Source organism: Aythya fuligula, chromosome 3, assembly GCF_009819795.1.
Source record: "Aythya fuligula isolate bAytFul2 chromosome 3, bAytFul2.pri, whole genome shotgun sequence".
NCBI classification, from domain to species: Eukaryota; Metazoa; Chordata; class Aves; order Anseriformes; family Anatidae; genus Aythya; species Aythya fuligula.
Genome location: NC_045561.1, coordinates 19290493 through 19314111, shown reverse-complemented (window position 1 = coordinate 19314111; position 23619 = coordinate 19290493). Strand labels below are relative to the sequence as shown.

At 36.2% G+C, this 23619-nt stretch overlaps 1 protein-coding gene across 1 annotated transcript in view; it reads left to right on the top strand.

Annotated features, from left to right (window-relative positions):
* The window catches only part of USH2A (usherin), a 396028-nt gene that overhangs the window by 91629 nt on the left and 280780 nt on the right, over positions 1–23619 (top strand). The window contains 4 exon segments of the mRNA XM_032183742.1: positions 856–1119; positions 2628–2785; positions 5855–5999; positions 16349–16579. Of these exon segments, the coding sequence (XP_032039633.1) occupies positions 856–1119; positions 2628–2785; positions 5855–5999; positions 16349–16579 (798 nt within the window).

The window sequence follows — 23619 nt, the reverse complement described above, 5'->3', positions numbered from 1 at the left end:
AGCATATATTGCTCGTGGTTTCCTTCATAGCAATTACCTGTGTGTAATGCCAGTACAACAGGAAGTTTTAAGCAATCCTCTTAAATTTCATTTCTGGTTAGATTTCCTGGAGTTTGCAAATGACAAACGAGAAGTTTTTAGAAGTTTATCTTTAGAAGTTTTTTCTCCTAAGCTGCCTCTCTGTTTCCGTGCATGATTACAGCCCAAATATATATGTTATATGGTAATTAACTCATCTCCTTTCTTCAATATCTCATCTCCTTTATTTTGGAAATCTCTAGGCAGCACTCTTGTGCTCTGTTTGTGGAGCTAAACCATTTCCGTGATCATTCCTAGGTCCTGTATCTCTTCATACTGCAATGGTTAAAGCCATTTTTTTCCAAAGTGCTGAGACCTTTCCGTGTGTGTAATAGGTTTACTCTGATGGAAAACCCTCTTTCTCTCACACACAGATCTATGTATCTACACGCTATCCTGTAGTTGTTTCTGAACTATTAGCATTTAATTCTCACTCAAAAAAAAAAAAAAAAAAGTCCCCTATTCATTGTGTAAAAATAAATAAATAAATAAACTTGAAAATGTCCCTTTAGTTCAGGTATTTGTTATCAAATCCCAAAATTGTATGGAGGTGAAAATAAACAGTGTAATGCAAGAAATGGCAAAACGAGTATTTGGTTGATAACTACACAGGTTATAAAACTTCTTATGCTATATTTTCTATGATGTTGACAGATCAGTTGTTATGATTTTAAATGTAATGTTATTTTGGTGTTAGTAATTTAGTAGTATTCCAGAAATAGCTTAAATGCAATATATATATATATATATATATTTTTTTTTTTCCTCTCCCTCTAGGTATAATTATAAGATATGAACTTTACATGAGAAAATCATTTGAGAACTTTCTTACTCCTGAAATTCGTGTTTTCCAAAGCAGTGGATGGCTCAGCCCTCAACCAGTTCTGGAGTCTGCTAATGAAAATGCTTTGGCTCCACCGCAGACCAGTACCACAGTCACTGATCTTGAGCCATTCACAAAATATGAATTTTATGTGCTAGCAGTAAACATGGCAGGTAGTACATCTTCAGATTGGATATCAGGACGAACAGCAGAGGCTGGTAAATAGTGGTTTAAATTTGTTCATTGAAAACTAAAGGATAAAATAAATTAGAATATATTCTTAAAGTGTTGTTGTTGTTGTTAAGATGTGTTCAGTAGTAATTCAAATAGGGAAAAATTCTTGGTTTTTACTAAATAAAACAAAAGTCATTTTATCTCATAACCTAGCATGTTCAGTCAAAATATTTTCTTCAACATAATATCATATTGCTAAAGAAAACAGCACTGTCACTTAAAATTTTAAGATTACAAAATGTAAAATCTATCAAGAAGTGTTTGAACTCTCTACTGTTTTCACAGTTTTAGTTATGTGCCCTTTAAAGGGAGAAAAAATAAATAAATAAAATTGGTTTAATCACAAATATATATGAGTTGGTATGAGTAGGAATGTTGTTCAAGAAGGTATAGGAAAGAGGTTCAAGTGAGTTCTCCTGAAATGAGGCTTTGATAAGAAGCCTCATTTAAGAAAGGTGGTGGTTTTTCATTTTTATTTATTTCCAGAACTCAAATGGTCACTTTTGTTTTAGAAGTATAGCATTTGAAACTTTTCATATGGTTTGATACAGGCCAGCTATCATAATTACGAACCATTTCTTTTTTGAGAAATTTTAAGAATCAATCACAACAACTCTTATGACCTCACTGATCAAATTTTCAAAAAAGTGTTCCATTGACATATTATTCTGAAATAACAGGTACTTATTTCAATGCTTACACCAGAAGAGTATGTTTTTTAGTCTGATACAGCCTCTGTTTCTGCAATTAAACATTTCAGTTACATCACTGATGCTATTGTTTGCCAAAAGCTTTGAAAGTTTTCCAGGCCTGAGCCTAAAAAACTACTGGCTAAAATAATTCCCTTTTCAAAATGAGTCTTTGTGCTTATCTGTTCTTAAATACTGTATGTTATAAAAGTGTTAAATTGTATTTGGAAAGAGGTCCATTAGTGTGGTTGTACGTAACAGAAGTGCTGTGAGTTGGTATCCTATTATTACAGAGTAATCAGGTGGGGATTTAACTGTGGTGCAAACAATCCTTTTACAGATTTAGCTATGGAAGACAAGGAACGGTTTTGTTAGAAGTGAGAGACATGTTAATTCAAACTGGCCTAGCAAACAAAATTGCTTTTAAGATGCTGAAGTATTGAACACTTTTTGCTTTTATCAGTTTTTTCCCAGGTTGCATGAAGTTTTTCTTCAAGAGTTTTTCATTTGTATGTATTTTCTACCTGCTGCAGAGTTAAAGGCTTTATTGTCAATTAGGATTTCTTTTAAGACATGGGCAGAGTTTTGTTCTGCATTCATGGACAGAGTAGAAAACAAGAGAATGATGTACTTTTTATGCACTATCAAAATAACGAGCAAATTCCAGTTAGGCTTGAAAACATAGTTAAAAAAGAATCGAATTGGAAAAGACTGCCTGAAATGGTGTTTCACAAATACTGTGTGAAATGTGGCATTATAATTTGTGTAATTTTATAAATGTTTTTATATTAATTTGATTTCAGCCCCAGTGTTCATGCCAGCTCCTTCAGTATTCCCACTTTCACCATTTTCGCTCAATGTGTCGTGGGAAAAACCTGAAGATAATTTATCAAGAGGAGAAGTGATAGGATACAGCATCAGTTTGATGACTGAACAAAGGTTCTTGCCACCATTTTCCCAGGTAGTATTTTTATGATAAATTTTTCCTAAATTGTAATAGGAAAACTGATAAAGTCCGATGCCCTTCTTGATGTTTGTGAATTATTTGACTGATTTTCTGTATATCTCCTGATGTAAGTTTTTCACTCATCACTTCATCTTGACTGTTCTGTAATGTTTATACATTACTTTAAATCTAAAAGTTTTATTCCTGAGATGACTTGTTTTCAGTTGTGGGTAAGATTCAAAATAAGGAAGAATCAGATTGATCAACAACATTTTAAATTGCCTTGATCTTTGCATGGTCTGATTCTATATTATTGTTATGTTTGCTGATATGCTTAAAGTCATGGTGTCTGGAGGAATTTATACCTACATTAAAAAGATAATTGTCTGGACTCCTGGATAATGGACAAGTCTTTGGATTGGGGAAACCTAAAACAGCAGAAAAAATACTTTATAATATCTAAACGTGATTTTTAAATACAGTTGTAATTTTAGAATGGCTGGGTTTGGCAAACAAATACCATGGTTTTTGGAATATATAATAATACAGAATAATAATATAATAATGGAGTAATACCATATTTGTTACTATTACATGGTAGTAATAGTAATCTAAAACCTTAAGAATGGGCAAAAATACACCAACATATATAATGAGGGTGTAGGAGTGGATCTGGTGCTCTGATGCTGTATTTCTCACTTCACTATTGAATTTTGGTTTTCAGACCACAGATGGGCCTCAACTTGTTTGTCTATATAATGGGAATAACACTAATTACCTACCTCCTAACACTAACTACCTACCTCCTGTAGCTGTTGTAACAATATATATTCAGTCTTTAGCGGCAATACCGGATGTTCTCTGGATACTCAGTACCCTGAGCTGGTGGAAGGGGATGGGGAGCAGGACGTGGCCCTCACTATCCACGAAGAAATGGTTGGCGACCTGCTACGGCACTTGGATGTGCACAAGTCGATGGGGCCGGATGGGATCCACCCAAGGGTACTGAGGGAACTGGCAGAGGAGCTGGCCAAGCCACTATCCATCATTTATCAGCAGTCCTGGCTATCGGGGGAGGTCCCAGTTGACTGGCGGCTAGCAAATGTGACGCCCATCTACAAGAAGGGCCGGAGGGCAGACCCGGGAAACTACAGGCCTGTCAGTTTGACCTCAGTGCCAGGGAAGCTCATGGAGCAGATCCTCCTGAGAGTCATCACGCAGCACTTGCAGGACAAGCAGGCGATCAGGCCCAGTCAGCATGGGTTTATGAAAGGCAGATCCTGTTTGACGAACCTGATCTCCTTCTAAGACAAAGTGACGCGCTGGGTGGATGAGGGAAAGGCTGTGGATGTGGTCTACCTTGACTTCAGCAAGGCTTTTGACACCATCTCCCACAGCATTCTCCTCAAGAAACTGGCTGCTCTTGGCTTGGACTGGCGCACGCTTCGTTGGGTTAGAAACTGGCTGGATAGCCGGGCCCAAAGAGTCGTGGTGAATGGAGCCAAGTCCAGTTGGAGGCCAGTCACTAGTGGCGTCCCCCAGGGCTCGGTGCTGGGGCCGGTCTTCTTTAATATCTTCATCGATGATCTGGACGAGGGCATCGAGTGCACCCTCAGTAAGTTCGCAGATGACACCAAGTTAGGTGCGTGTGTCGATCTGCTTGAGGGTAGGAAAGCTCTGCAGGAGGATCTGGATAGGCTGCACCGATGGGCTGAGGTCAACTGCATGAAGTTCAACAAGGCCAAGTGCCGGGTCCTGCACCTGGGGCGCAATAACCCCAAGCAGAGCTACAGACTGGGAGAGGAATGGTTGGAGAGCTGCCAGGCAGAGAAGGACCTGGGAGTGATGGTGGATAGTCGACTGAATATGAGCCAGCAGTGTGCTCAGGTGGCCAAGAAGGCCAACAGCATCCTGGCTTGTATCAGGAACAGTGTGACCAGCAGGGCTAGGGAGGTGATCGTCCCCCTGTACTCAGCTCTGGTGAGGCTGCACCTCGAGTACTGTGTCCAGTTTTGGGCCCCTCGCTACAAGAAGGACATGGAGATGCTTGAGCGGGTCCAGAGAAGGGCGACGAAGCTGGTGAGGGGCCTGGAGAACAAGTCCTACGAGCAGCGGCTAAGGGAGCTGGGCTTGTTCAGCCTGGAGAAGAGGAGGCTCAGGGGCGACCTTATCGCTCTCTATGGGTACCTCAAGGGAGGCTGTAGCGAGGTGGGGGTTGGCCTGTTCTCCCACGTGCCTGGTGACAGGACGAGGGGGAATGGGCTTAAGTTGAGCCAGGGGAGTTTTAGGTTAGATGTTAGGAAGAACTTCTTCACTGAAAGGGTTGTGAGGCACTGGAACAGGCTGCCCAGGAAAGTGGTCGAGTCACCATCCCTGGAGGTCTTTAAAAGACGGTTAGATGTAGAGCTTAGGGATATGGTTTAGTGGGGACTGTTAGCGTTAGGTCAGAGGTTGGACTGGGTGATCTTGGAGACCTCTTCCAACCTAGAAATTCTGTGATTCTGTGATTCTGTGATATTTGTGAATTGTTCTGGTCACAGGCTTGTAAGATTTTTCATTTAAATAACCATCTGATAAAGAAGTTATAGAAAAGATAACATCTTCCCCTCTAACTGATAGCTTGAAATAACATTAGCATGAAACAAATTCAAATGTCTGTAGGTGTTAGTTATTCCCATTCCTTCTAATGCTTCCTAATCACGTCATTCATTCAGTGGTGATCAGATTTCACCACTTAATAGTGTCATCCTTGTCATCTGGGTTGTAGCTGCACAGTTAGTAGTGATAACTGCACCACCACACAGTTTTATGAGGCAATAACTTTGTTTCCTCATTTATCCACTCAGGAACAGGCTTATTACCTCATAAAACAGTGTGATGGGAAGTATTATCATTTAAATCCTAGCTTGCTGAGATTCTCCAAAATAATCCTCTCCCTCAAGTGGTCCTTGCAAGCTTTTCCACATCTAAATGAAGGAATCTGCAAATGCAGAGACAAGTTTCTTATTAGTGAATATGTCACTGATTAATAGGAAGGAAAATATTATTAACAAACTTTTATATTCCAATGTGTTTGCTTTGCAGGTTTTGCATATAGCTGAGGCTTACGAGCTTTCCTATGTAGCAACAGGGTTAAAACCGTACAGGAAATACAACTTTACTATTACTCTCTGCAATCAAATTGGTTGTATTACCAGTGATCCAGGAATGGGGCAAACCTTGGCAGCTGGTAAGGAAACAATCTGTATTAAAGTGCAAAGCTAATACACAGTTTACTAATGAATGCCATTAAGATGATCATAGTTTGATGCACAGTGACAGGGGTAGGTGTTCTATTAATACAATGTGACTTGCTTAATTATTATTTGTTTACCTTGACAGATTAAAAACAAAACATTTTCGGCGAACATTTAAGTTACATTATTACATTATGGCAACAGGATGCATGTTCTGCTCTCTCAGTTGCAAGTTATGGATGTCTCTATATATTTGTTCACATTTATTTAAGCTGTAACTGTACATAAGTGTTGCTGAGCCCATTCCTTCATTTATGATGCTAAATTGTTCATTTATTGTTCATTTTTATAGTGTGTGTCACATTTACATAACAGAGCATGCAAAGTGTAAGTACTATGTAATGCCTTGCTTAACCCCCGAAGGGAGAGTTGCACGGTTTTTATGCATGACTAACATAGGTAAATAGTATATTTGTGTGTCTAAATTGGAGGTGAGATCCATGCTTTGCATCTGTTCTCTTGACAATGCTTATTTAACTCCTGAGATTTAAGATATTTTGTAGATATGTATGCTTAAACTTCCCTAAGAAAATGGTAATTAAGAAGATGCATAGTTGTGTCTGTACACCTTAATAAATTTTCACTTTGAGCTAATTTCAACCACATATCAAGGATTTCAAAGATACTAACTTTCTACAAATTTAGAATAAAATAAGCATTGATATAGAACAGGGATGGAAGAAGCCTGCATTTACTTTGAAGAAAAGACTGGTATGAAATCACTTCTTAGACATCCAAGGATCAAGAGGGTTTTGAGACAGAAATTGTTATGAAAATCAGCTTCATGAGTCTTTTCATGCAATGAAGTAGTTAGTATTGATCTTTACTACTATGAGCTCAAAATGCGTAGTATGTGACATACCTTCAGACTACTTAATGTTGTGGTTTTCTTTTGTATAGCCATTTAAAACAGATTCATTACTTTCACAATATTAGCATTTTCAGTTAGTAATTAGTATTGTTGTCATATGGATGTTGTGATGATGATTTTGAAATTACCTCTCTTATGTAATTTGGTCTCCCATAGGAAAAAAAAATCTGAAAATTTCTCATGTGCAGAATGTTTTCATTTGCTCCCTGGGCTGTGTTTGAGTTGCCTGAATTCCACCAAAGCTCTTCTGCATAATCAGTGAAGAAATATAGGAGCTTCCAGATAGGGAATAAGAAGTTACCCAGAGCCAGTAAATAGCTAGGTTTATATACATGAACTGAAGTGGAATTTAAGCTATTGAGATAACACCTCTAGTATGCCCTGTGTTCTTGATCCATTTATTTAATTGCCTTTCCTTTTGTTCTCAAGAGGAGATACCTCTTGACATGTTCCTTGATTCACAATTTTTCTTTGTGTTTTTGTGGGTGAAGATCGCTCTGTCTCTCTTCTCTCTTCCTGAATTGCTGGTGCCAAAATTTGTTTCTTCATACTGCAGCCTCATAAAGTTTCAAGCTGGCCATCTACAGAGTCTTGTATTTGTATGAGTATGACTTTATCCATTGCACACAGCCATGCAAGGAACAGAGTTCCAGTCTGTGCTGATAATCATGGAAACAAATGTGACCTAAATGGCACACCTTATTACTACAAACAATCCAACTTTGCATTTATACATTTGTTAAGAGAATCAGAAACAATAGCTTAGTTATGCTTGACAGCTTGTTTATGACTACCTACTCCCTGGTTGTGTTAATGTTTAGAGACCTACCACATCAAAGAAGACAGGAGAATACGGAATAGAATAACAAACACATCCTAAATTATTATCTATTTTGCAGTGTAGTCTTTTCTTGCTTACCTTTGTAGGCCTTGAAAGCAGAGTCTTGTAGTGGGTTCCTTTTGTCTTTTTAAAGCATGTTAAAGGAATGTCTTAAATTTTATCAAATTAAAGAGTAAAACACTTAAATTATACATGTCATTTTATCTTTCATCATTTGCGTTTTTCATTTCTGGAGAAAATTAGTTAATAATCTTCAGGTTTTGTGTGCATGTTCCATTTTGGGAAGCATAGTGAAACTGTGTTTTCACAGAAAATTTAAAAGAGACACTACTTACGTGATGACTGTAGATCAAAGCATGTTCAGACTTGGAACAAAGTTAGGAGAAGCCAGTCCCATCATTTGTAAAAATAGATGACCAAATCTTGGTCCATTAAAATCCTTTTGTGTCACTAAATGATACAAAATGAAATTAAAATTGCCTTTCTAGGACTGTTGAGGAGCTCTGTTTCGTGAAGGAATGTCTCCCTGGCACAGAGACAGTCTCCCTGGCTGTGCGCCACTCCCCCTCCATGCCCTGGCACGGGGAGCTTTTGGAGGAAGTCTTGATTGAAATGTGCTCCAGCATAATGGTCCCCTCGCACCTTAACAATCCAGGAACTTTGAATTGTATTCCAAGTTGGGCTAGAGGTTTTATTAAATTATACTAATTTTTCTCTAATGGTTGAGGAGGAGAATGGAAAACCATCTTTGACCCTTCCATGTGTGGAGTATTCTGATTTATCATATGGAGCATTTATAATACTGGGTGCCTTGATGGCTGTAATTTTGACATGTCCAGATGAGGTATATTAGCACGGGGCTTGCTTTTAGAACTGCCATTGCCTAGAAGTTTCAAGTACTTAAGCTTTGTTCATATCCATTAGGTTAATTTGAAGACTAGCTATGCAAAAAGACAGCCTTCAAAATCTTCTTTTTCTCTGGCACCATGCTTTTTATATGGCATAGCACAGGATAAAAATGATGGCAGAAACAATGGCATTAAATCATTACTTTTGCTCAGCATTTTTGTTTCTAGAGGTTTTGAGAGAGGACGTAGAAGACAAAAGAGTCTTCTGCAGTCTGGAGTAGAATGTAGGGCTAAGACTGAAGAGAGCAGAAGCATCAGCAAAAGTATGCTGATTTTTCAGTGAAAAGTCTTTTTGAGTAAAATTGGTTATGTTTGATTCTGGATTATTTTAGCAAGAACCTTCTAATCTGGTTCAATATAGGTGTCTGTACCAGGTATATCTCATGAGTAGCTTTGCAGGAGGAGGATGAAAGTAACCTAATATCAGCCATACGTCCCTGTGTCTGTCAGACTGACAAAAAATCTCCTCACCAATATGTGCACACACGGTATTTGTAAAAGATGGTAAAAGATGACATTTGAATCTGAAGAGTGTGAGGAGAGGGAGAGAATAAGCAAACAAAATAGAATTCATAAGAAACAAATTATTTTATAATAAAGCTGAGTGGAAGATGTCACAAATGCATATGAAATCAGGAAAAGGAATGGAAATGAAGTGTGATGAATAAAAGAACTTGCATGGGTATGCCTGATTCATGACAAGCTCCCAAGATGGTAAAGAGTGTTGGAAGGTCAGTGTTGCATGGTAGTGCAGTATTCAGATGAAAGATCAAAGCAAGTATGTCAAGATAATGGAAGAAAATAATTAACCTGTCCTTGTTACTCGAAGAGAGGGTGACTGGACAGAAAGAGAACCTCTTTTTGGTATGTTTAAGTATGAATACACAAATAGTTGGCTTTTAAATCATACTTGTGTTTTCTTGATCAGTCTTTTAAGTGTTAAATTAAGAGGATTCAAATTCCACAGTTCTTGTGTTATTTTAAATACTCTTTATGTACTGCAGCATTTTGCAGATACTATTCAAAGCCTTAGCTGATGGATAAGAAAGAGGTTATTTCTAATACTTTGTTGGTAAATTTGGAATCTTATTTGAGCTTCATTTTTGTATTTGCTACCATGAGAATGTCAAGTCAAACTACGTACATATAACTGAAATCAGTACTAGACTGCAATTATACATTTTTCATCTTAACACCTAGAGACAAATTTTACTTTGTTCTTTTCACCAAGTTCTTAGTTCATATTCCTGTTTATTTTTGAGAATGGCATTCAGCCTGTTCTTATCAGGTCCTAGGGTATTCTTTTATTTTCAAAAGCACTTTTTGCTCTCTGCTTTTATCTCATGTAAGATTCTGAGCTGGTACCTTGAAATCAATAGAACTTCACCAGCTACTACTAGTAGAAGACCTGGTTGCTTAAAAATGATTTTTTTGACAATGTGTTTGTGTTAAGTTATTAATTACATGCATTAGATTTTGCAGCATCTACCAACACGAAAGATGCATATTTTCTAAATTTTTCAGTCAGGCAGAGGAACACTTTTTTATTCCCACCAATTTATGCTGTTTCAACAGGATGGAATTAGCCATGTGATTGCTTGGACTAGTAGAATTGCTTATCCTACCCTTCTCAGTATCAGTCAAAGTGTGCCTTAAACAATCTATACAGCTATGTTTCATTAACCACTGTGTGACTGAGCTTATTTCTTGTAATTAAGTTCGTCTTTCCTTTGCCCTTCTTCAGTCTTCAGTTGTGTTTTTTTTTTTTTTTTAACTTCATTTTAAAAGCTTTTTTTTTTTTTTTTTTTTTTTTTTTTTTTTTTTTTTTAAGAGACACCAAAGTATGGCTACCAGTTACCCCAGCACATTGTATTAGTGATCCTTTGCTTTTGATGGCAATTACAGGGTTCAGAAGCTAATTTGTAGAAGATATTCTTCCAGCACCAGCTGCATCTGTCTTCTTGGCAGACTTCTCAAGCAGTTGTATTGGTGTCTTTGGAGTTGCCTCTGGGTTTGCTGGGGTAATGATGCTGATGGGCTTTCTGGGCTGTCTTACACTCCTTGATGTCATTTTCTTTTTGATTACCCTTTAATTTGAGTAATTTGTCCATTTTTTCCTTTCATGAATAAGGTACAGAGCAAGCCCTTTTCAAAAGCCTCAACCCATTTGACATGGCAATACAGCATTTGTTTATGCCTGTCACAGACTGTTTTTCTACAAAATGCTATGCCTCAATTTTAAAATCACAAATACCCATTAAACAGGTAATTAGTAATGTATATTTTCCTTTGTTGCAGAACAGGAATATGAGGGCCATTTGCTGCTGGCCTGAAAACACAGATTGTTTTGCATGCATGTACATAAGTCTCGTCATTGTGACTAGGACCCAAAGTGATTAAACAAGCAGTCTTAATATGTTAATTTATAATTTTAATTACAACAATCTTGTATATATAGTCATTAGCGAATACTAATATAAATATTTTTCTACCTTTTTATTCATAATGCATAAACCAATCATCCAGTTACTTCTCGGCAGTTGCCTGTTTCCGTTTCATAATACAATCTTTGTTCTTAGTTATGAATGCATTTTGTTCATTCCTGTCTTGAATAATCCCTCATTAAGCTAGTCACTTTCTGCTCCATGCTAAAAAGGAAAAATTATCATGCAAATGTGGCATGCCATATTAAAAAGCACATTACCAAACACTTTTGTTGCTGTCCTTCAATTAGTTTCCCTTCTTTGAATTTAATTTCATTTGTTGTTAAACTACTGACTTGATGTATGGACTCATGAATTTGAAGCTGCTGCCAAGAATGTAGCAGGAAAGAAAAAAATCAAAGCCTCTTCAGAAAGCTGCAGAGGGAAAGCTGAAATGAATTTGCTTCACCTTTGACAAGAACACTTGAACAGCATTGGAATCTTCTGATGATTCAACTTGGCTAATTATCCAATTATTTATTTCAAGAATAAAGGCACTGTTTTACAATTAGAAAAGTGTAAAGTAATCTGAGAAATTTGGTAATAACAGATGACTTAGGTAACTTCTGAGATAAACAGTATATGCTCAAAATTGTCTTGCCAAGTGTTCAAGCTGCAGTTAAATTGTTCTTCAAGTTTCAGGAAAATAGCAGGGACTGGAAAGTTATTTGTTTCTTCTCTCCTACTAAACACACATTATGCTTCATAAATAGCTTAGTTTGTTCTTTTCCCTCTGTGTTGAATTTGCGAGGTTTTTAAGCTATGTTTAAGTTGTACTTCTCTTGATTAAAAGCTTTTGGTTCAAAGCAATACTTTTTAATTGCCTAATGATATAAGTCAGTTCTTAGGAAAGAACCGTGCATTTAGGAGTTCATTTGCAATATAACTGAAAAATTCATTGCATGGCAGTAAAACAATTTACTGTTAATTACAAGGAGAAGAATTTGCTGTACCATGCTCACAGATTGCCATGAATCATGCAGCACTCCTAGAGATTTATAACAGATGTGTAAGTGGGATGAATTAGCAGGGTTTAATAACAGAGACACAAATCATGCAGACTTCAAGGAGCTTTAATTGATATACTAGAATGTGACGGGCATGAATCACTCAGCCATTCAACAGCACTGTAACATATGGTCAGCTCAATATGCTGCATCTTAAATCGGTTGGTGAGTCGTTGGTTGTCCCATATGGTGGAAGCAATATATTTTTCATGATTTTTAAAAAATATTGTGTATTACATCTATTTTTAAAGAAATATGAGTGTAGCATATTTGTGTTATTAAACTTTCTTCTGAATCCCATTAGGGGTGGGTTTTTTTCACTTCTTTTCTTTCTTTCTTTTCTTTCTTTCTTCTTTCTTTCTTTCTTTCTTTCTTTCTTCTTTCTTTCTTTCTTTCTTTCTTTCTTTCTTTCTTTCTTTCTTTCTTTCCTTTTCTTTCTTTCTTTCTTTCTTCTTTCTTTCTTTCTTTCTTTCTTTCTTTCTTTCTTTCTTTCTTTCTTCTTTCTTTCTTTCTTCTTTCTTTCTTTCTTTCTATTTCTTTCATGTGTGAAGAGTTCCAAGATAGACTCAAAGACTCTAATTACTTTTCTAATAAAATAAAATATTGTCAGGATACATATGGATTATTTCTTAACTCCTTTACTATTGAAATGACCGGTGCCATTCTGAAGTGTGTGTGGGGGAAAAAAAGTCATTCCAGAAATGCTACGGCAATCTCAGGGTCCTCTGAACTTGTAGAAAAAATAAAATGGATGACCACTAGCTAGGTATTTAATTTTATTTACAAAGAAATCTCCAAGATGAAAAAAACAGACTTTCTTTGGTTTTGCCCTCAAATTTGCTTACTGTTTTAATTTGTATGTATGCATTTTGAATTCAAATGAACAATAATTAAAAATTGCATACTTTTTGTTGCCATTACCTTTCTGAGCTGTTCAGAATAGATGATTGAAGACTTCTGTAGAAAGGTACACAAATATCTACCTACAGTATTCTGAGTAGTACTTATTCAAACACATGTAAGCCTGTTAAATTTATCCACATGGTAAATACATTATTTCTGGGACGAGAATCTGGCAGAGTATGGAAAAGCTTTAGCAGTTGTATTAGTAAACCTGACAGACTTGAGAAAGGAGTATTGTATCCTTAGAACCGCAGCTGCCAGAATTTAATGTCAACAATTAAAATTTATTTTGATCCTTACCTAGTGTTTATTACTGTTTGTATACACAACAGACCTTACTAATACAGAGATGCACTATTAGATGGAATTACCATCTGTTCAGAGAGAAATGCTGGCATCTGTCTTGGAGTCTAAAACTAAAATGATATTATTTCAAACAAAACAGAATTAACTGCTCTTTACTTACCAACTTCGTTTTTGTGTACATGTGTGTGCATGCACACATGGGAAAGGCTTATTTGTAATGACCTGTGTAGCAACATCTATATTTAGATATATGACTTCAACGTGAGCTGTATAGACCATCTGTCTTTATTGGTCTTTTTGTGCCCTCTGCTACACAATGGCATGCAGCAATCATAGGCTTTTAAATACTGTTTTAGCTTTATAATATATTAAATATGTATTATATAGCAAGACATTAAAACTACATAATTAAAATATACAAAATGTGACTTTGAATCCACCAAAATGTATTGCGCTCATTATTTTGACAGATGTGTCTTAACAGAACGTGACTAAAAAAAAATTGAATAGGTAAAATTATAGTCGATTCATCTTTCAGAAAGTAGCTACAGGTACCACAGTGACACCTTTAGGAAAATATATAATGTATCTTTTAGTCTTGAGTATTTTTAATTTCAGCATTTAGTACTATGCTGGGCTAGTGCTAGGATTTATTTTCAGCGCTGTCTATTCCTGTGAAGAGTTTTTTTTTTTTTTTTTTTTTTTGTGTGTTTTTCTTTTTGAACTTATGTAACGTATTATGTGTAGTATTCCATTGTCTTGATGCACAAGAATTCTCAAACTTTAATGAGGCTGTAGTTTAAATACTGATGTTATAGCAGGGATGTTACTTTGTAAAAGCATAGGTTTCTGTTCCATATATCACAAAATAATAAATTGTGTCATGCCAGTGTTTAATGCGTGTACACAGTGCATTAACTGTAACTGTAGTACATTTATTTGTGCTAGAGGAGACTTGAAAATGATTAAATAATCAATACTTCCCTGTCAGAGAAGCAAGTGTTACGATGCATTTAAGTAGTTAATTGCATAAGCCCTATAAAAGCTTCAGGTTTGGGTACCAGAGATGCCATAATTATGGTCCAAGTAACTGCCGTTTATTAATGCTAGACTTTAAAGGAAGATATAGTTATTGTCATGAGTGTTAGCTGTATGCATTTTAGAAATAATGAATTTTATCATTTCCGTTTTACCATCAGTAAGCTGAACTGGAGGGCTCAACCTCTTATGTTCACATTTAAAATGCTGACGTATGCCAGTTCCCTCCAAAGGTGAAGTTTTGATTGTTAAGCCATGTTTTCTATTTAAACTTGTGCATTAATACCACAATTCATTAGTGCTGTGCCCTACTTATGCAGGAAAGCTTATGACCTCACGCTGCATTACTTCAATTTTGACATTGTAAATTTCTACATAGCGTGAGATACTAATTAGATTGTGAAGTCATAAATGATGCCTAAGCAGGAATTTACAGCACATAGTGTCATTGGCAGCTTCCCAGTTCCTCCACTCCCTGCTTTCTCCAAGAAGAATATTTATCAAGTTGGGGGGGAAGGGAGGGAAAAGAAAGAAAAAAGGTAGCAACATGCTACAGGCAAATAGGAAAAATGAAAAATATGTTAATGATCTTGAAAATGTGCTAATGTTTAAAAGGATGTTATTAATTCATTGTAAATGAAGCAATCTCTTTTTCTCTAAAGAACTCATCCTATATACAATGCTGTGCTGTGAAGTAATGTCAGGTTTCAAAGACCCATATTTTAATTCAGGTTTTATTGTTCTTGAGAGGTGTTTATTGCTCGTTACTATGTCATTATGGGAACAAGTAATTTTTACAAGTTGTCATTGTATTTCACTTCCTGGGTACAAATGAAGTTTCTGTTGTTGCATCCTTTTCTTTATCACAGAGAGAAGGGGAAGGAAAAAGGCAAGATAAGATGGTATAGGTTCTATAAACAGTAAAGTGCTCTTGTACTCCTTCAGATGATGCCTTTTACTGTTTCAGTGGTTGTCCATTCCTTTTCCACCGGTATGGCCATTGTGCCATTAACCAAACAGGTCTTGCTGCCCTCCAGTGGCTTACTGTACAGCATTAAAAAAAAAAACAAAAAACAAAAAACATAAAAAATAAAATCTGTTCATAAAACATCTATAGAGTGACCAGCTCTTATCAGAATGTTTAACGGAATATCAGCATATTGGTCTTATCAGTAGGAGGATTGTTGTAATAAGATAAAGCTATCTTTTGTTGATACATTCACAGAAACAATCTTGTTTAGAGTCTTACTGTGTACCAATGATGGTGGAGGAAAGTTAGAGGGGAGCACTTGCACTTTCTTGAACTGAATAATTTTCTGAATGTATGATATCTTATTAGGTTGTGCATGTTCCATGAGGGAACATCCTGGTGGGCCTTCAGTATTGTGGATGGATAGCTGTTCTGCTTTTGTTGACTAGGATAAATTTATCTGCTGATAAAAGACTTGTGTTGTCATGTACTGTACTGCTGAGTTGTAGTAAGAGTTAATCAACCATTCAGATTCTCCATTTTTTTTTTTTTTATTCAAATCCAATACTGAAAGTCATACAAGTTACAATTGAGTATGGCATGAGAGACTTATCAAGGAAGGAATACAAAAGTGCTTTTTCAGATTCTAAAAGGGAATGGGATTTTTTTTATTATTTTTTTTTAATTTGGATGAAATACCAGAGACATTTATCCAAAGCTTGAATAAATATACAAAGTATTTCTTGTGAAGTGGAGAGTAAGTTCCTATAAAGTTTAGTCTTTTTCTTTTTCTTTCTTTCCTTTTTTCTCTTTTTTTCCTAAGGCTTCTGTGGATATCTGTTTATTCTTAAAAGGGCCAGGAACTGAAGTGGGATCTTCTGCAATAATTGTTATGCATAATAAATAATTCCTCAAGTATGCGCTGTAATTCCTAACTTTTTTTTTTAATGTACAGCTCCAAGAAAACTTGCTGCCCCTCATGTTGAAGGAATAAACAGCACAATGGTAAAGATAACCTGGAGTGAACCCGAAGAACTTAATGGGCCTTCTCCCATCTACCAGGTGGAAAGGATGGATTCATCTTTAGCTACAATGAGTGCAGAAGTAACAAAAGGAATCCGTTTCCCAGGAAATGGATATTACAGATTTGCTAGTTCCACTCTTCCTGCCAATACTTACTTTACAGGTAAATGAATTTAAATGACTTGCAAAATATACCAGTTACACTCTACCAGTTTAACCATTTAATATCATATTCCACATTATTTTCATGGTAATATCTGTGGATTTTAATTTGTGAGCATAATGTGATTGTTACTGACATACATCTATGGCCTATTTTGATTCTCACATAAAAAGCCTATGGAAAATGGTATTGGACATGTGGAATTTCTTTTCCCTTGGCTTTGGGCATACAGATGTACACAAGGTGAATGTTGCTGCATATTTGACTCGTCTCCTAGTGGTAAATATAAAATGGATTTTATTTATTCCTCCGGGATATAAACTTTTCAATGAATTTGCTGTGACTACTATGGCATGTTTTCTTCAATGTCTTTTTAAGAATTCTTGAGATTGCGTGAGTATTCAGGAAGTGCTCTTTTCCATGTTCAGAGCATTTGTATTGTTCTAATAGCTTTGTCAAAGAGAAAAAAAAGGCTGCCAATCTGACAGAAATATGCTGGGTATTATCACATCTCTTTTTGATTATGTATTTAGTTTGGAGCTGGGAGTTTTTCAGATCTAAGCACACCTATATTCTGTGATTCTCAGATTTTGCTGATGTCTTAATGTTGAGGATAAAGCAAAGATATAGATAATATAGGTTTGGGGAAAATATCTAGGTGAACCTAGTTGCATGTTTGAGATGTTACAGAAGTCTGTCGGTGAAATATTACATCGGTGTGAATAGAACATGAGCTTTTAAAAGTACAAGAAGAAATCAGCTGAAGATAAAAAAAAAAAAAAAAAAAGGTGTGTAGAAGCTATATATATATCAACTCATGAGACTTACAGCAGCAATGGAAAATCCAAAAGGAATCTAGGTATGAGTGACAGCAAGTGTTAGATGGCATGCTGATGGTGCAAAGGACACACTACACTATGACGCAACTTAACCTTGTACTGAGAGCCTTTTTTGTTAAGCGTTAAGGCTGCAAAAAACACACAGAGTTGTTGACACCTGAAAGAAGCCCAGAGGTTTGAAGAGGACTCAGTGTCTTTGTCTTCTGGGGCACCACAGCAAGAATATTTGAGCACACATCTTGCTGCTTGCATGTGTGTTTTTGTGTGAAAATTCAGTTTTTATATAAAACACAAATCACCTTCTGCATGTCTCTATGATCACCCATTGAATCTGATGTTAAAAAAAAAAAGTTGTTTACTTTTTTTTTTTTTTTTCTTGTTAGGTGCTTACTTGATTCGTAGAGAAGCAATAATAACAAGTGATAGATAATGTGTTAGTTGACTTGCAAAACCTGTGTCTGTGCAGGAATCTGTAGAAACAACTGATGGGCTTCCTTCCTCAATGAAATCACTCAATAGCTTTCCTGATATCAAAGTTTGCAATCTTTACCTGTTTTTTTTTTTTTTGTTTTTTTTTTTTTTTCTCTGTTATCATTTGTGGTGATCTAAGCATCAACTAAGCTGCGATTTTTCTCAGTGGATCTCCAGTCTGTCCCGTCACTGCAATATGGGTATCACAAAATTCCCTGCTTCTCATCAGAAGTGTGGGAGTGCTGGGGAAGAGGGTGATGCACTCTTTGGATTGTTAACATACCTGTCTATTACTTGAGCATGATTCGGTCTGGTGTTCTGTTATATTGTACAAACAGACTGCAAACAAGGTTTCTTGAGATGGTGATTTGAGACAGTTTGGACAGATGGGATCAAAGAAGGTGTTAGAATAAAGCTCCGTTCGTATTGGTGCGTGATGGCTGGTAATACTGCATGAATAAATGCAATTTATTATCTCTTTGGATTGTGATCTTTCTATTAGATCAGCTATTAGACAGAGTATCTGGAGATGAGCTAGACCCAAAACAAGCTAGGAAATTTGTCCAGACATCTGCTGGTAATGACTGACAATCAAGTTAAATCAGTGTGTTTGGTACCTAGAAATGTGTAATTTATATGCTTGACAACTCAAAGTTTATGAGAAATTAAAATCTCTTTTTTTATAAGTAGTTACTAGTCCTTCTAAAACAGGGAGGGAAAACTGTAAAAAGCAGCCATAGAAACCAAATAAACATAAAACAACAGAAGAGTTTGGAATAAAAGGTGCTCACAGGAATGAAAAAATGTTCTTTGCACTCGTTTAGTTTTTGAGGCCCTCTCTCTTTACCCATCTCTGAGGACAGGCAGTTGGCAATTGTACTTTATAGATAGAATGGCTTTACTGTGCATGCAGCTGTGTACATTTTTGACACAAAAGTGTGCCAGCTTGTATATGTCAGTCAGCAGATAGATACTTCTTGGTCCATGTGTGATCACCCACTGCTAATCCAGAAAAAGATAGATCAGTTTATTCATTGCTGATAAATGCGTTTGTCCTCAGTACCTTCCCAGCTGGTCTTACACTCCAAGGTACAAGTAATAGGTGCAGATGTATTATCTGGGAATTACTCCAAATTCATATTTAAAAAAAAAAAAAAAAAAGTTAGGCAGTAAACACTGGCTATGCTAAGCAGCATCTATCTGTCTGTAACAAAGCCTCCAGCTGCACAGGAAGATGTGCTGTGAGTATACATTACATGAGAGGAAGTCAGGTAAATAAAAGGTTTGCTTTTGCCAGGGACCATCCAAATGCAACTTCTTTGTTCTTCAAACTGTTCTTCAAAATTCAGAAATTTTAGGTATCTGTAATGTCATTTCACTGAAGATACAGACTTTAATACTTACTTGTATCACCTGAAGTTCTTAAGAGACAGCAGCACTCATTGATCTAGCAAAATGCCACCAGATACAGGAACTGTTATCCTTCTCATTTTCGCTGAGGAGCTCATCACTCTGAAGACTGGGGTATTCAGGTGTTATCTTTGTATCTTCCCCATGAGACAGCAAAGTGCTATCATTCTGATTTTATAGATGAGGACCTGAAGTGTGCAGAGCAAGGCCCAGATCCCAGTGCATAGTTGGGAACTACAATCCATTGCTTTTAATTGAAGCTTGATGCTTAATTGCCTCTCTGAATATGGGCACAAGTGGACCACTCAGGGCCTGCAGGAAGTCCATAGTGGAAAAGAGATTTAAATCAAGGTTTCCAAAAGCTTTAGTTTGTGCCCTAAACATGGGGCCTGCTTTCCTTTTAGCCAAAGTTATCTAATCATCAGGGATTAATACAATGTCTTGCATTTTTTGTCTGCCAGATCATGTATAAGACAATTAAAAGTAGGACAAAATTGGAGAAAAAAATACATTGTTTGTGTCTGTGAGAATGTCATATCTCTGTATTAACATACATTATTTCTCTTTGTGAAAGAGGAAATTGTAGATGCTTTTTTTTTTTTTTTTTTTTTTTTTTTTTTTTCTCCAGTGTATATTTACTGGAAGCAACATGGCTAACATGCATGCTTTATCTGAAGAATTCTACCAATTCTGAAATCTGAACCTTTATTTTAAATTCAATATAATAACACAAAAAAAGGAAACCTGACTTCACTCTCGTTTAGAAGCTGGCTAAAGTGAAAGGATTACACTTTCAAAACACCTTTGCTTTAGCAGCACAGCTGGTATGATGCAACTTTGTAAATGCTGCAGGAGCATTGTTCTGTTTGTCTCTCTGGGAAAGGGAAGCACTGTATATTTTATACATGGTGTAGAAAGGCATCTGAATGAACTGTAAAAAGTAGATTGATTAGTGTTTAAATTCAAATTACACTTGTATTACTCCTTTAATGACTGAGTCTAAAGTATAGGTCCAGAAAAACCTGAGGATGAAGGTAATGTGTGGTGTTTTGTTAACCTAGCTTTCTTTGCTAACTGGATGAGTTGTAGGATACTTTTCTGTGCAGGAAAGTTAGGGTCTTCATCAGCTTTCAAGTGGAGGTGTACCAAGGCTCACAGTAAGATCCATTGAGATTGTCAAATACAATCTATGGAAAGCGGTATGCTTGAACTGCTGAAGTATGTATGTTTCTGTGTGAGTATCAGCAACTAGCCAACAGGTATATTTATGATAAGAGTTCTTCCTCTCAATTCCCTTTTGCTCTTTGGTTGAGGGTCAGGACTTGAGGTGCATGAATGGATCAAATAAAAAACAAACAAACAAAAAAAAAAACAGTGTATGAAAGATGACCTGTGTAAATGAGTCCTACTTAGAATCGTTGGTTCTAATTTGAGGCACTACCTTCTTGTTCAGGTTTTGTAACACATAAATACCTCCTAGAGAGTATGCAGCTTCACCTTTTTGTTTAATGGAAAGCAGGGGGATTGCATTTTTCTTTGAAAATGTGACTCCTTGAGAAAGCACGTGTGCACCCTATTGAATACATTGGCATATACTTTGCATTCTTACAGAAACAGTGCCACTGTTTTTTCAAAATTCGTAGATATTCCTGTCAAAAAAAAAAAAAAAGTATTTTTTTTTTTTTTTAGCAAGTATACTAGATTGAGCTCCTGAGTACAGATTAAACAGAAGAATATTTAGTTTCCAGAATTTATTGAGCAAGTAGATGACAGACTACTTAGCTGTTTCAAAGCCATGGGACTTCTGTGCCCAAAAAGCAACTCACCTTAATGTTGCAAATTAAGGTGAACTCAGGTATTCTGGGTTCAAAGAACATCTGAATTAGGAATTTCAGGACTACAACTTAGTTGTCTAAAGTACAATCATGGCTTGCATTAGTTCTTCTTGAATGTTTCCTCTGATTGAACTTTTGCAAGGGATAAAGTCTGTGGCAGAACTGATAAAATAGGGCATGTTTTAGTTAGAAAGGATGGAAATTGCTAACAGTTGGACACATGACTGAGAAAGCTCCTTGAAATCCATGCTACAGAAGTAGTTGGAATCCTTGAAGACAAACTCAATGCATCTGTGGTTTGTCTGTGAGGTCTCATCACTCTCTAAAGAGCGAATCAGTTGCAATTAAAGAAGTACCTTCTGTATTTTGGAATTATTTCCTTTTAAAAAGCCTATTAGTTCTGTTTGTTCCTTTTGGAACAAGGAGGATTTACAAACTGTACTTGGTTTCAGCCTTGTGAGTGTTTAAATTTCCCTCCGAAGGAAAAGCTTAGGAATTTCAGTAGAGGAATGCAGTTTAAGATCACGTTAAGTAGGGCTTAGTGTCATCCACAGGAAATGGACCAGACAGGACAAGAGAATATGGGAAGTTAAATGAGATCCTTTGGTTTCAGGCCGAAGCCTGTGAACAACTGGAAATTATTAGTGAGAAATATGCCAGTACTTGTGCCCATATCTCTTTGCTTATGATACTGTCCACTAAATACTCATCATATCCCCATGTGCACCTGTATAATTTGATGAAAGAGGGAATACAGTATCCTCCCAGTTGGACTCTGATTTGGCTCAAAAATCACATGTAACTTCTGCTCAGTAGCAATCAATAACTGAACAACCAAGTTTGTATTTAAGCTGTGATGTGCAGCTACAAGCTGTGGATGATGCTGTCTACGGAAATCACAGAGTAGAAAGATGGATGTGTGGAAGGCTATGTTCATCCTGACCTCTCAAAATCAGGCTACATTTCAAATATAAATTGACAATTCTGTAGCATTGTAGTGGGTTTTGTAAATAATATTGCATATTCTTTCTAAGAAGTGGCACAAATAAAATCCTCCAAGCGTACTTCATGCATTGCTTGAAATATAATCAGCTTGATTTCAGGATTTATAATTGTACATCTATGTGCATCATTTATTTAGTGATAAAATAATACTTTTTTTTTTTTTTTCTTGGTGAGTGAAAGATTCACGGTGCTTTTTAAAAAACGTTGAATCAACTAGCATTATTTTAACATTATTCCTCTTAACATTATTCCTCTTCAACAAAAAGGAAGCTAATCACATAATATTAATCAAAATGCATTCCACTCTGAAGAACCTTTGTGTTGGGCCTTGCTTTGAATCCAAGTTTTCTGAACTAGGATACTATATTTAAAAACAAGAAGAGTGTCTTGCCTGCTATATGAATTCTTTGCCAACCTCTATGTGATGCAAATTCAGCTCTGTAATGATTAGGAAATAACTGTATGAGGTAAGATGTTCATATATTCCGCATTGCAAGCAGAGCCTTTTACAATGACATTTTTAGTGTCTTGAAGTTGCCTTAAAAATGTATTTTTTTAAAATACATCTGTGCTTGAGTTTTTACTGCCAGTTTCTGAGTCAGATACACACACATTCCTCAGAGTGGAGAATGTCTCCGGAAACAGCGCTTCTTAATACTCATTGTCATGGAACATTGCACAAGCATCATTTACATTTGATCTGAGCAAAAGTGTTGAGAATGGCTGTGGTCATTCAGTGTTTGCTCTCCTCGTAGCTCTTCATCAGTGAACTCTTTCCAGTAGTGCAAAATGAATTCCACTCCATATAATCTAGAGCAAACACTTCATAGTTATTGGAAGACCTAGATATTTTCATTAGCATATGGAGCTAAATAAGCAGGCCTTTTCCAGCATCTCAAAAGCAGCTTATGGAACACATTATGACTGAAGACCAAGAAAATGAACATGATTTGATGTCTAAGAACAATATAAGAGGAAAGGCTAAATAAATTAAGGTTCAGAAAAATAAAGACTAAAAGGAGGTATAATAGTGGTCTTAAAGGTTATAAAAATATGTAGTTAAGAGAATGAACTTTTCTCCCTGTCTACTGTGAGTAAAGGAGCAACGTACTCATAAGGCACTTAAAATATAGCAAGAGAGTTTTGTTTTCTCAAAACATTTTTTTTCTAAAAGACTTGGGCTAGTGGAGTAAAGAAGTAGATTGTTGTGAGAAAAACAAAAAAACAAATAAACAAACAAACAAAGCTCTGTTATGGGAGATTTTAAAGAATAGTTAGATGAGCATCTCCCAGGAATGACATAGGTAAAATTCTGCTTTGGAGTAAATGGGCTGATTTTGTGACTTCTAAAAATGTTTTTCCAACCTATATCGAACCTACAAACTCAGATTAACCCAGTGAAACTATTAGTGATGTTGAATTCCATGATTCCTACTAGCCATTTCTCCAGCCTGTCAGGATTCCTCTTATTTGTATTATG